At 30.4% G+C, this 13,188-nt stretch overlaps 2 protein-coding genes across 2 annotated transcripts; both read right to left on the bottom strand.

Annotated features, from left to right (window-relative positions):
- Positions 1-3,296: 3,296 nt before the first annotated feature.
- Positions 3,297-4,039, bottom strand: LOC139858792 (15.7 kDa heat shock protein, peroxisomal). Its single transcript, XM_071847632.1, has 2 exons — positions 3,907-4,039; positions 3,297-3,823 (listed from the first exon to the last, which is right to left on the bottom strand). Exons 1-2 carry the CDS (start codon positions 4,031-4,033, stop codon positions 3,531-3,533), a joined length of 420 nt encoding a protein of 139 aa, XP_071703733.1. The 5' UTR covers positions 4,034-4,039; the 3' UTR covers positions 3,297-3,530.
- A 6,441-nt stretch (positions 4,040-10,480) lies between these two features.
- LOC139857300 (nudix hydrolase 17, mitochondrial-like) lies at positions 10,481-12,899 on the bottom strand. Its single transcript, XM_071846035.1, has 5 exons — positions 12,700-12,899; positions 12,053-12,161; positions 11,759-11,842; positions 11,005-11,133; positions 10,481-10,909 (listed from the first exon to the last, which is right to left on the bottom strand). Exons 1-5 carry the CDS (start codon positions 12,783-12,785, stop codon positions 10,793-10,795), a joined length of 525 nt encoding a protein of 174 aa, XP_071702136.1. The 5' UTR covers positions 12,786-12,899; the 3' UTR covers positions 10,481-10,792.
- Positions 12,900-13,188: the final 289 nt, after the last annotated feature.

The following is a 13,188-nucleotide window of genomic DNA, read 5'->3' as shown; positions in this document are numbered from 1 at the left end:
TGTATAAAATTATTAATATAAGTTTTACTAATGATATTATCATGGTTATCATTATGAGTATTATGATCATAGTTAAAATTAAGAGTATTGCCATTATAATTATTATTATGATACCTATGGACAACTAATGTATGTATTATCATTATTATTAGGTAAACCTAAAAACAATGAATAAAATTATTATTATTAAGAAAATGGTGCAAATTATTATTATTTTCACTAACATTAGTATTAGTATCTTTTCTATAATTACTAATATTATTATCATTAGTATTATTAGTATTATTAATATAAATAAAGTTGTATTATTATTATTATTAGTAAATCATTAATATCAAAATTATCTTTTTTGAACAAATAAATATTATGTACATAGAACATACTTATTATATATACTACAATCATATTAATATTCCATATAACAACCTATAAACGATATTAACATTTCTTAGATAAAAACTTACATACAACAAATTAGGTATTTTTAATATAATACTAAATATATATAGTTATTAATATAACCATATTAGTCACTTTAAATATATATACAAAATAAATATATGTAACATATAATTTAAGATATAAAATAAAGTATATGTTTTAAATGGAATCTAGTAAAAATCTTATATAACTACGAAATATTTAAATAATATATATTAATAAACAAATTTATGATATCTCTATTATATGTTTTAATAGAAAATTAAATGATATAGGTTAGTGAATCTGAGGCCAACCCTGCATTGTTCAGTTGTTAAATATCGTCGTATGTATTTTTACTACAAAATACATTATGGTGAGTTTCATTTGCTCCCTTTTTAAATGCTTTTGCTATATATATTTTTGGGACTGAGAATACGTGCGCTGCTTTTATAAATGTTTTACGAAATAGACACAAGTACTTAAAATTACATTCTATGGCTGGATTATCAAACCGAATATCGCCCTTCAAGTCTGGTAACCTAAGAATTTAGGAAAATGGCCCCTGATTGACGCGAATCCTAAAGATAGATCTATGGACCTTGACAAGTCCCATTCGGGGTACGAATGCTTTAGTACTTCGAGATTATTATACAGAAGAGAGGTTCTGTTTTGGGGATATTCTATGCATTAAGTTAACGTCGGTTACCGGGTGTTCAATCCATATGAATGATTATTTTTCTCTCTATGCATGGGACGTATATTTATGAGAAATGAAAATCTTGTGGTCTATTAAAATGATGAAAATGATCGTTTATAATAAACTAATGAACTCACCAACCTTTTGGTTGACACTTGAAAGCATGTTTATTCTCAGGTATGAAAGAAATCTTCCGCTGTGCATTTGCTCATATTAGAGATATTACTTGGAGTCATTCATGACATATTTCAAAAGACGTTGCATTCGAGTCGTTGAGTTCATCAAGATTATTACTATGTCAATTATAGTTGGATATATTATGAAATGGTATGCATGCCTGCAACTTTCGATGTAATGAAAGATTGTCTTTTCAAAAACTAATGCAATGTTTGTAAAATGTATCATATAGAGGTCAAATACCTCGCGATGTAACCAAATGTAATGTATTCGTCCAGATGGATTAGGACGAGTCGTTAGAGGAATGGTACTGGTAGACATTTTGATGAAAATATGGATCGTTTTAAAAGATTACCAAGAATTGAATTTACACCTTTCCCGCTCTGATACCATTTATTAGTTCACAGTAATTGAACTATGAACACCAGACTCTCAATTAAACAATAAATAAGAATTACTAGTGCAAGAATTGAGAGAACACGATAATGAAATATAAAATTGATAATGTTGATCGTGCAAAGATACAAGTTCAAAGCAAACCATACGACCCTATTTATACAGATAAACACCAAATCTAAAGATTTGATTTCCAAAACAACTTAGCTATAAATGAGGTAAAGATAAACTTAAAAACTAAACTAATATGCAAATAACTCTAAAGTTAATCTTCTGGAGATAAACCGAATCAAAACAAATCTTCTTAAACTTTAAACATATCTCCAGAATATTCCTTAGCTTAGGCATCATGAAATCTCAAACCGTTGACTTCAGTAAACATCAGAGTCTGCAACTTCAGACTCTAAATCTCCAGACTCTAGCATGCTTTTGACTCATCAGATTTTCATTTTCCCAACATTTTGAAACCGGCTACGGGTGATGATACTACTTGTGAACTTCTTGACAATTTGGCTAAAGTTGCTACCGGAGATGGAGCGGGTCGAAAATATTGTATTTGTGCGGATAAAAATTGCAAAGGTTTTTGTAGGGGTTGGCACGTCCATGCTAACAAGTTTCGGTGCAACGCGGGAAAGAAGCTTGAAACGAAGAGTGATTTAAAGAAGAAAGGAAAGGTAAAGAAAAAGAATTTGAAGGTCGAGGTTGGTTCGCCTGGTGTGCCAAAGGATAAACATCTCTTTGAAGAGGTTAAGGGGATACGCTTCGGAGTAGGGTCGGATCGGGCGATAGAAGGTAAAGGTTTTTTTGATCAATTTAGGAATGACGGCTTGAATTCTGATGGAGTCGGTATTGAATCAACTTTTTCGTTTAAAGCTAAGGTGGCTAATGATATCAACAACAACAAAAATGGTGTTTGATCTGTAGGGCCTTCTAGGCTTATGTTTAATTGTTCTTTTTGTTTCGCTTTCTTCGTTTGTAATTTTGAGGCTCGGGTCTAGTATGCGTTTGTTGGACGTTTTGTGTAGGTTTAGTTTCTTGTTTGTTGAGCCTCGGTCGTGGTTACTTTTCGTTGTTCCTTTGCTTTCTTATCTCTTTTTGAGATTAAGATTTGTTATAAAGTTTTTGTTTCTTTGCCAAAAAAAAAAAATAAATAAAAAAAAAAAAAAAAAAAAAAATAGACTCACCTTTTAAGACCTCCCTGAATAAAAAGATTAAAGACTCTCCCTCAATTTATATATATCCATCTTGCTCGGTTTATTACACAAAGTTTTATGTTGAAATTTATTTAGAGCCTTAGTAAAACATTCTGCTACTTGATTTGTATTGTCAATTGTCAAATGTCAATGTATATAAATTGTCACCAAATTCAGATAAACCTCAAATTCCATTTCCATCCCTTTGTCCCAAACCCTATATCTTCCACATTATGCAACAAGACTACCATCTAATACTCTCAAAGAATTTCACAAAATCCGCCTATAAAATGATTTTTTTCTTCCTTCGATTCTTAAGTCATCCACCGCTTTATTTGCTATGAGGACTCCGTCTAAAATAGATCGTTTCTTTTAAGAACGCGCTTTGTTCTTCACTGAAAATGAAAATATGAGGTATTACCCTTACGGGCCTTCTCAAACAATAATCAACATTTTTATTCTCAAACACTAATCATAAGTCTAAAACATATAAATTTGAATAGTGTTTAGTACATATCATAAATAACCTCAATTTTTAGATTTTAAAACCCCACACACATTCTTAATTTACAAAACACTAATCAACATTTTTATTTAGCACAACCGAATAACCCTTAAACTTGAACAAAAAAAAAATTAAAAAACTAGAGCTTGCTGGAGACGCGAATATTACGAACTTTAGCCGGTTTAGGGGTGACATCTTTAGGCAAAACAATTGTCAAAAGTCCGTTTTCAACCTGAGCTTTGATCTGATCAATATTCACATCTTCCGGCAACTCAATTTCACGCTTAAAACCGTTAACTCCATCTCTTTCAGCAACATGCCAAATTGTATTGATCTCCTTTTCTTTAGACACTTGTTGTTTTACACTATCACCTTTAACTACCAATCTATTTCCTTCTTCAACTTGCACTTGTATATCATCCTTGCTGTATCCTGCCACGTCATTAAATAAACAAAATATCATAAATTCTGGTTTGATTTAATTAATTAGGGATAAAAGATGGAAATAGAATTACCAGGGACGTTGATTTTGATGAAGTGAGATTCTGATGTTTCAAACCAATCCATAAGACCTGTTTTTGAGCTATAAATTGGTGGATTAACAAAGAATCTTCTGAATGGATCACCAAATAATATCGACATAATTTGTTTATTTTGATTGTGTTGTTCGTAAAGATTTTATTTATGGAAAGGGAAAGAAGTCTCTAGAATATCGGGAAGTTTCTCCTAATTTGTTACTTTTGGAAGTTTGTTAGCTACAAACTAACAATATAGTACAACAAAAACAAAATTCAATTAAATAAAAGTAGATTATGCGAAAGTAAAATGTAAATAATCATTTTTTTATCTTTATTCATGACGTGACAGGATACAGCAAGAATATATTAGTGGCGAAGGTTAAAAAACTCCTTTTCTATAAAAGGTACAAAAATTACTTTAAAAAAACAAATTGGTGGACGATGATGAGTATGTTTGTCAAAATTAGCTGGTAGTTTTTAGCTGATAGCTAGTAAGTAGCTGTTAACTTTTTAGATATATTTTGGTATTTGGTAGAGGGGCTGAATCTGTTGATTAAATACAAAAATGACAAAATGTTAGAAGCTAAAAGTTAAACGCTACTTCTAGTAGCTTTTAGCTTTTTTCATCAGTCTAAAAGCTCCTTTAATCAAACGGAGCTTTTAATTAAATAGGAGCATTTTCATAAAAGTTAAAAATTAAAAGTTCCAAAAAACTACACGTCAAACATAGCCGACATTAGCGTAACATTATCATTAGTGTGTAGTTCTGTTTGCGTTTGAGTATAAGTGATAATGATAATTAAGAACTTGAATTTTTTTTTTTTTTTTATTCGAGTAGCTAAGGCATCTTGACGCATAGTTAAGGTGTAAATTACCTCATCTACTGACTTGTTAAAATTTAGATTGAAGTTGAGCTTAAACGAGTCATAATTTAGATTTGACCATTTTGAAGATGGTTAAGTAACCGAGTTCAAGTTTTTTATATCGAGCCCAAACAACTACGCGAACTAAAACAAATTCTTTCATTTATATATATTATTTAACTTTTATATTATATTGTTTATATAAAAACGTAAATATAAATTATCATACTTGGTAAACATTACGCCAGTGGTTAAAAAAAATATATTTATTGTAATAAATTAAATAAAATAATAATAACGAACATAATACAATATAATCCAACAAATGAATATAACTTGAGAATCGCGCGATGCGGCGGGATCTTTCGGATTGCATATTACAGAATCAAAAATGCTTTGCTGTGGGTGTGTTGTGTACGGAATATAACACGAAATATTTAGCATTTTTCAAAAAAACATCCGTTTCGCTTATAGGAAGTTGCGTTGTGTTCGTAAAATTATTTCGGGTTGAACGGTGGTGGCTAGAAAAATTTAACTCGCGGCGAGCGGGAAGATAGGATCCGTTAAAAATTTGGGTGGAGTTTGTTTAAGTTTTTTTAATAAAATAATAGTTTTATGTTTTATACCCCTGAAGAAATTGCAGATTATATCATAGTCAAGGGGTGATTTTGTAAATGTGTTTGTGGTGTCGTTTGTCAAACGTGAAATGCTAAAAACGACACATGTGGCCATGACTTTTAATATATAAAGGTTAATAGCATCAAACAAAAAACAACCGACTCTAATAAAGTCCAAAAGAAGTAGAGGTTGAGCTCGAACTCGATGAACTTTAAACGAGCCGACCTCAAACCTTTCTAAGCTCGAACTCGACCCACGAACTCTCTGAAAACAGGTTATTATTGTATTAACTGTGTAGATTAATTAAATGTCTAAATAGATCTTCACTTCATAGCTTATTATTATTATTTTTGTTGTTGTATCTTTGTTCATCATTTCCATCTTTTGATAAAAAGTCTTTATTTTATTGTTATTGTTTATATAGAATATATATATATATATATATATATATATATATATATATATATATATATATATATATATATATATATATATATATATATATATATATCCATCGCTTAAGAGCTGAATTGGATAAGCGCGATATCGACCTTGACTCTTTGAGATGTCCCATCTGTGACCAAGAACTTGAGACCGTTGAACATATCCTAATCAAGTGCCAGTTCGCAAGTGGTATTTGAAATCGTGTACATAAGTGGTGGAATCTTGGACCCCCGGCGGACTACTATTTAGGTAATAGATTCAAAGGATTTAAAAGCGGTTCTATGGCAAACTCATCTTCAAAGCTATGACAAGCCATTGAGTGGATTAGTGGATATATTATATGGCAAAATCGAAACAACACCCTCTTTCAAAAAAAGAAAGGAAATGGTCCGGTAATTCTTAGTGAGATTCAGGTTAAGGCATTCGAATGGATTTCAAGCAGGATAAAGAAGACAAAGATTGATTGGAACCAATGGCTTCTAAATCCGGCTTATTTTGATGACCACGGTTAATCGTCTCATACATTCTTTCTAGTCAAGTTTTGTTTTGTCTGTACTTGTGTTTCGATATGTTGTTTAGATAGGCTCACTTAAGGCATACTCCAATTGCCTCTATTGTAAATCTCTTTTTTACATATAATAAAATTTTTCTGCCTTTCAAAAAAAAAAAAAAAAAATCTTTGTACAGCTCTCATATATGTTTCATTAATAATATTGATTGTTTGCTTTTCAAAAAAAAAAAAAAAAAAAAAAAAAAAAAAAAAATTATTACATTGGTTTGAAAAGAACTTAACAAGAAAATTTGTTTAAATATGCCTTATTTTCTACCTACAGTATACTCAGTGATTAATTCAGTTTTTATAGTAGTATTACTGGGCCAATCTTTAAACTTTTTGTTGAGTTTGTATTGGTTTTTAAATTGTGAGCCTATTGTGCTAAAGTTGATGTAGCATAAAGTGGGCTTATTTGGGCTTTAGACTGAAGCATTTCAATTTACAGATGCAAGATTTTTGGCCCTTGCTACATGAAGAAAATAGCCTACAATGATACAATATAAAGTGGGTTATCGATATATGATTATAGAAATAATTTCTGAAAATATGTGAACGGGGATTTATTGGCGACTTGACTGACTCTTAGAGTACAAAGTAAATTTCAGGCAAGACCTAAAATTCATGAAAATTTGATTTTACCATTTTCATGGCGTATCAATTTTATTTATTTTAAAAAAATTTCCTACTTATTGGCCGGAGATCCACTCGGAAGCAATCTCTCTATCCGTCAAATAGAGAGAGGGATGACTTTCTCTACTTTTGAGAGTGTTTTCACTTTAGGTGGAGAAATGACTTGTCTTTATTCTCGTATAGGGGAAAAATTGTTTACATCTCACCTCCTCCATACACCAGTTTTGTTGTTGTTGTTGATGTGAAGGGGGATTCTAGTTAACACTCGCATATGAACCTCAACTGCATGAGCAATTTTATGAATCCCAAAATTTATCTTGGAATTTTTTTTCTTTCTTAATCATATATATCATTCTATTACTAGTAATCATATAAAATATAAATTTGTGACATGCGATATGTGACATATGACATTACTTATTCTTTTTCCATTACTTATTCTTTTTCCTTTGATAATTTTAGGTATGTAAGTAAGTATAGCTATATGAATGGCTTAAAATGCTAAATACTCTGTAATTAGGAGGATAACTAATTACTTTTTAATTATTTATTGACGGTTTTACCCTATTGTTAAACTACATATTTTATTTTCATAAATGATGATGACGAAGATAATATTGCTTTGATCTAATATTGTAAATAGACTTGAACTAATTCATATTTGTGGATTTTTTTTTTTTTTTTTTTTTTTTTCAAAAATGCAACGTAATCTATAAATATTTAAATGAGAATATAACAAATAATAATGGAAAGACTTATAATATAAAAGATACTAATAATTATTTATTTACCAAGTCAATATGGATGGAATAAATCTCCATTGATTTAGTTTTGAGGACTAGCTCTTTTTTCAATTAGAGTTCACACTTAAAAAAATCTCTCTTTTTTCAATAATTGTGTTTGAACCAATAATATTGTACCAACCAATCGGAATCCATTTATTGTTTTTTATCATCAAAAATTTGGCTTGGCTTTTTTGCCTGTCTTTGTAAAATTACATAAGCATTTTATCATGTAATCCATACGATATATATAATTTTTGGCAGTTAAAAAAAAAGAAGATGTAATTAACTTAAGATTGTTTAATGAGTAACAAGGTATACCCTCTCTCTATATGTACTTCATGAATAAAAAATAAACAGTTTAAAAAATATCATTATTAATATACTATACACTTTATTATTTTATAATTTTATCCTTTAACGGTATAAAATAACTTTTCTTCCATATTACCAATATAACTAATAGACAAAATTTATCTTATTTGTTATGAATAGTACTATTCAATTTTTCATTTTTTACAAACCAACTCCCTAACTTTCATTAAAATACAAATCGAACCCCCTACTTTATACCTATATTATAAATTATTGTTTATCCCATCACTAACACCAAAAACACCCACCACGCTTTACCGGCTTCTACACTGCGCTCAAACAGTAGGACCCACATAGGCCACTACTGTGCTACATTTTTTTTTGTCTTCAACGATAAAAGAAGCAACTTTCTTAAAAGGAACAACCCTTCAATGCTACCAAAAGATGTCGAAAAATATTTTTTTTACAAAATAGATCAACTAACTTTAACGCTAAAAGAATCAACTTTCACAAAAAGAACAACCCTTCAATGTTAGATGTCGAAAAAAATTCTTTTTTACAAAATAGATCCACAAAAGGAAAGACTTTTTTTTAACTCGCATTCAAAACAGAGCTCCCGGCATGAAGCGAGGGCTCCACAACTAGTTTATATCTATTTATGAAAATTTAAAATTAATTTTGAACAATTCAAAATGTAATAGACTAATAGTGAATAATTAATATAAGCCGGTCACCCCGGTTCGAGGGGCTATAGGGCATAGTCGTTGCTTTGTATTGTTTTTATATTAAATAATTTTTCTCCTGGTAATCCTTTTTACCCAAAAAAAAATTGACTAACTACAAGGCTAGATAATGAAAATCATTTTTTTTAAGGCAAACAAACACATCCATACACGAATTTAAACACGAATATATACATGACCACCCCAGCACTCGAACCCCAACCTATAGGTTGAAGGGGTCACCTCGATACCGCTAGGTCAATAGCCCTTTGGTCGGTGTGAGCGGCTTTAACCTTTCTTCTAACCGAAGCCTAAGTACTTTTGTGAGACTATCATACTAATAACGTCATACTAATAACATGATCTGATGTCATTTTATACAAACAAATCCATAAGTCCTCAAACTGCTACAACACCATTTTTCTTAAAATGATTAAATCTCTAGCCACCATAAATGCAAATAAAAACCTGAAAACTAACCTTGTAAACCATCATTAAAACCTAACGTTACAATAATCTGATCCACAAATTAGGATGCAAATTAAAACCAACAATCATTGATATAAATCACAAATTCCACACAAATTGAATTATTGAATATTCATTGTCAAATTATTTTCCTAACACTAGGATTATGAAATATAATATCTCAAATGTATTAAGGAAATCAGCTAGCAAGGCGGTCCTTGCACAAACTTTGTTTCACTTCATATATGAAAGTGTTCACGTGTTCAGTTAATGCAGTTGGATCATTCTATAATCTAGAAGACAAAAAAATGTATATAATCAGATTATTTTAATAACAACATGACTAACCAACATTTATTTTTGTGGAAAATTTTGCCACAGACAAAATGTAACTATCATAGATGACTTGGTCATAATCTACAAAGATAAATCAAGAAGAAATCTTTGTTCACAGGTGAAACATGATTAATAAAAGCAGTGGATTCAAGATTTTGACTATCTGCATCAGGTTAGTGGTTATCATTTTTATTGCTACAAAACTTTCAGGCCAACAGGACCTTATATACCTTGACTTTTATGTTAGTCAAATGTCGGCACCGACATGAGCCCATGGGGCACGATGAATAATATGGGGCTTTTAAAAATGCACACTAAGGTGTCGTTTGTTTTTTAGTTTGAAGATCTTATTATGTCTTATGTTTGCACGCCCGCAGACATTTTCACTGTAGACTGTATGTTTTTTCTGAAGACATAAGATAAAATAATATTTTTTTCTGTCTGCAAACTCGAAGACTTAGAAATATGCTTCTAAGTGCTGCAGACATGATTAAGTTACTTGCAAACATAAAAACAAACAGTCTTCGCTATTCAACATACAGACCTTTAGGCCACATCTTCTTTACAGACATAGTCTGCAGATATTCAGACAAAAACACCTTAAAAATACAAACAGCACATAAATTATAGGCCCTTTTGAAATATGGGTCATGTGTAAGTGCACACCTTGCACGGGTCCCTGATGAATACATTGGACGCATTGAGTATATATTTGTGGTGATTATACATAGTATGTCGTATTAGATTATAGATTGTCAGTTATAAATAAAGAAAAAAACATATCGTTTTGACTATAATACAAAACAGAACAAAAGATTAACGACGGTCTTTCTAAACGGATCAAATGGAAGTTTCATTAATGATGACCAAAGTTGTACAACAGAATCATATAAAAGTAAATCATGAATCTCAACAGAATATAAAACAGAACAAAATTTAGTGATCTCTAAGTTACAATCCTATATTGTTTCTTCGATCGTCTGGTCAAATGAATGTCTTGATATACGATAAGCAAGCTAACGAGTTCATAACACTGGTAGCTCAAGCTGGTGATCCAAGCACAAATTTCTTTAGTTCTTTTTTTCAATTACTCATTTCCTATTTACATGTTATGAACTAATTATATGAAGTAACCTACAATAAGGGTGATTATCATATGGATTCTTCATTAATCTCAGTTGCAGATGACTCAAGTCGCTTAACTAGTAAATCCAAAGCTTCTTTCATCCAAGGTTGCTGACAAACTTCTTTAGCTTTCGGTACACTAACCTGTAAAACAATATTAAAGGTATACAAGCATTAATTCTTGAAAAAAGATTAGAATTTGGTTCAAAGTTTTAAACTTTTTGCGGTTTAAAACTTACCCAAACTCGTTGGCGAATGTCTTTTTCAGGCCATAAGTCAAGTTGTCCTTTTACAAGTAAAGGAAACATGTACCCTTCATAATATGTGTCGTTGCCTTTACTCTTGAAGAGCCATTGACCCAATATAACCTGTAAAACATGTAAATTGAGGAATTCATACACATAAAAATCAGAGGTTTTATGCAACTTGACTTGGATTATTCATAACTCCGAGAGGATTTTGTCAAACACTTATCAAGAAATCCTCAAAGTTCGTATGACATAACTATAAGGTCATACGCAAGTATTCCTTTTTTTAAAGCATGTTAGGAGTCACTAACAGGGTCCGGCAAATGTGGAACTACCCGCCCGATCATATCCGGAACACCTAAAGGAAACCCAAAATACCTATTCGAATCCGGGCCAAGTTTTTCGAACCGGAAAACCCCCTGGTGAGATTCAAACCCAGGTCACGTCCTTCGATTGTCATGCTCAAGAATGAGAGGTACCGTTGAGCTATCATCTCATTGGTAGTATTCCTTTTGAGTTGTACAAATTACTCATTTACTTTAACTAAATAAATATAAAACTATGAGATGAGATAAAGTTCATTTATACCCTTAATCTATGCATCTAAAAGAAAGAATCAGTAAAATTTCGGGGTATAACTATAAAGTAAACAAGATAATATTTCTTAAACTACGTTTTTTTTGTTTGAGGACTAATAAATTGGGACGGTGGGAGTATAATTCAAAGGAAAATCATAAAAACTAACCTCAACTGTTCCGAAAACTCCAGCTTCCTCAATTGTTTCTCTTAGAGCAGCTTCCTTAATCGTTTCATCCGAATCCCATCCTCCCTGTTAATTAAAATTACTAACATATTATAGTCAACATTCATGATTATTGAAAAGGTCAACTGATAGCTTATATGTTACAAAACCTGTTTAAACTCATAATCATTGGACTAAAAGTCATTTGTATATTAGATAATACTCGTATATCTATATCATCTAGTATAATGTTAATATCAATAAAATAAAACGAGGTTTTGAATGATTTTAACTTACCTTAGGGAACAACATCCCTTTGCCTTTTCTTTGTGCACTGATGACAAGCACTTCTAATGTATCTTCGAAATTCTTCCCTTTGTTACTTTTTATTCTATAAGGAATACATCTGTCACAAATTCAAGACAAATGTCACTAACTTATAAAATAAGTCTTAGTTTCAATCTTGAATATAAACATGCAATTCAGATATTTAACCATCCCAAGTCAGTAGTAGTTAAGGATCTTGTTCTAATATCTGTCTCATGTTCAAAACTCATTAGCAGCATATTTAACGGTTAAATTTTAACGTCTACAGAAAAGGTCGAAAAATGGTGGCGAGATAACCAAATTAGGTCGCATACATCTAACCCGGTAGTTTACCCTTTTACCAATTTACTGAAACATTTAAGCAAAAGTAGTTAAATTTAGACCTTCAAATTAAAAACAAGTTAAATTAAATGTATATATGTCTAATTGTCTAAAACAGAACACGTTTTAAGAGGATTCTTTGAATCATCCTCCTTAGTATTTTGGACGTATATGTAAATTTAGAACTTAAGTTTAAGTTCTATCTTTATAACAACATGCAAACATGAAACAACCAAGACATCAAAATTAGTAAGAAAAATTAGAAATACAAATATACGATTTTACAAGAGACTGACCCAACAACTTGACGACGGCCTTTATTGTAACGTTGCAACTCACGTCCGTTACGTGCAACCATAGCTACCTTGTTCTTCAATTCCATTGTTTTTTAATTTGAATTTGGTTATGAAATATTAGTAATGAAATGAAATTATGATTTATGTGGTGGGTAGAAATAAATGATTGTCAGAATAATTATTTGAGATGGATCTGAGTGGTAAGGGGAAGGAGATATGTGAAGAAATATTATGAATTTATGTTTCTATATATAAATAAGGAAAAATGGAGGATAACGCTAGGCCGTTGGAGGGTGGTGACGAAAATAAGAGTAATTATTATTATTATTATTATTATTATTATTATTATTATTATTATTATTATTATTATTATTATTATTATTATTATTATTATTATTATTATTATTATTATTATTATTAATAATAATTATTAATAGTATTATTATTAATTATTAAGAATTTATTATTACTATTATATTATTATATTAT

This window comes from Rutidosis leptorrhynchoides, chromosome 7 (genome assembly GCF_046630445.1).
Source record: "Rutidosis leptorrhynchoides isolate AG116_Rl617_1_P2 chromosome 7, CSIRO_AGI_Rlap_v1, whole genome shotgun sequence".
NCBI lineage: Eukaryota > Viridiplantae > Streptophyta > Magnoliopsida > Asterales > Asteraceae > Rutidosis > Rutidosis leptorrhynchoides.
Note: the sequence above shows the minus strand (reverse complement) of the source record. Positions and strands in the feature narration are given on the sequence as shown.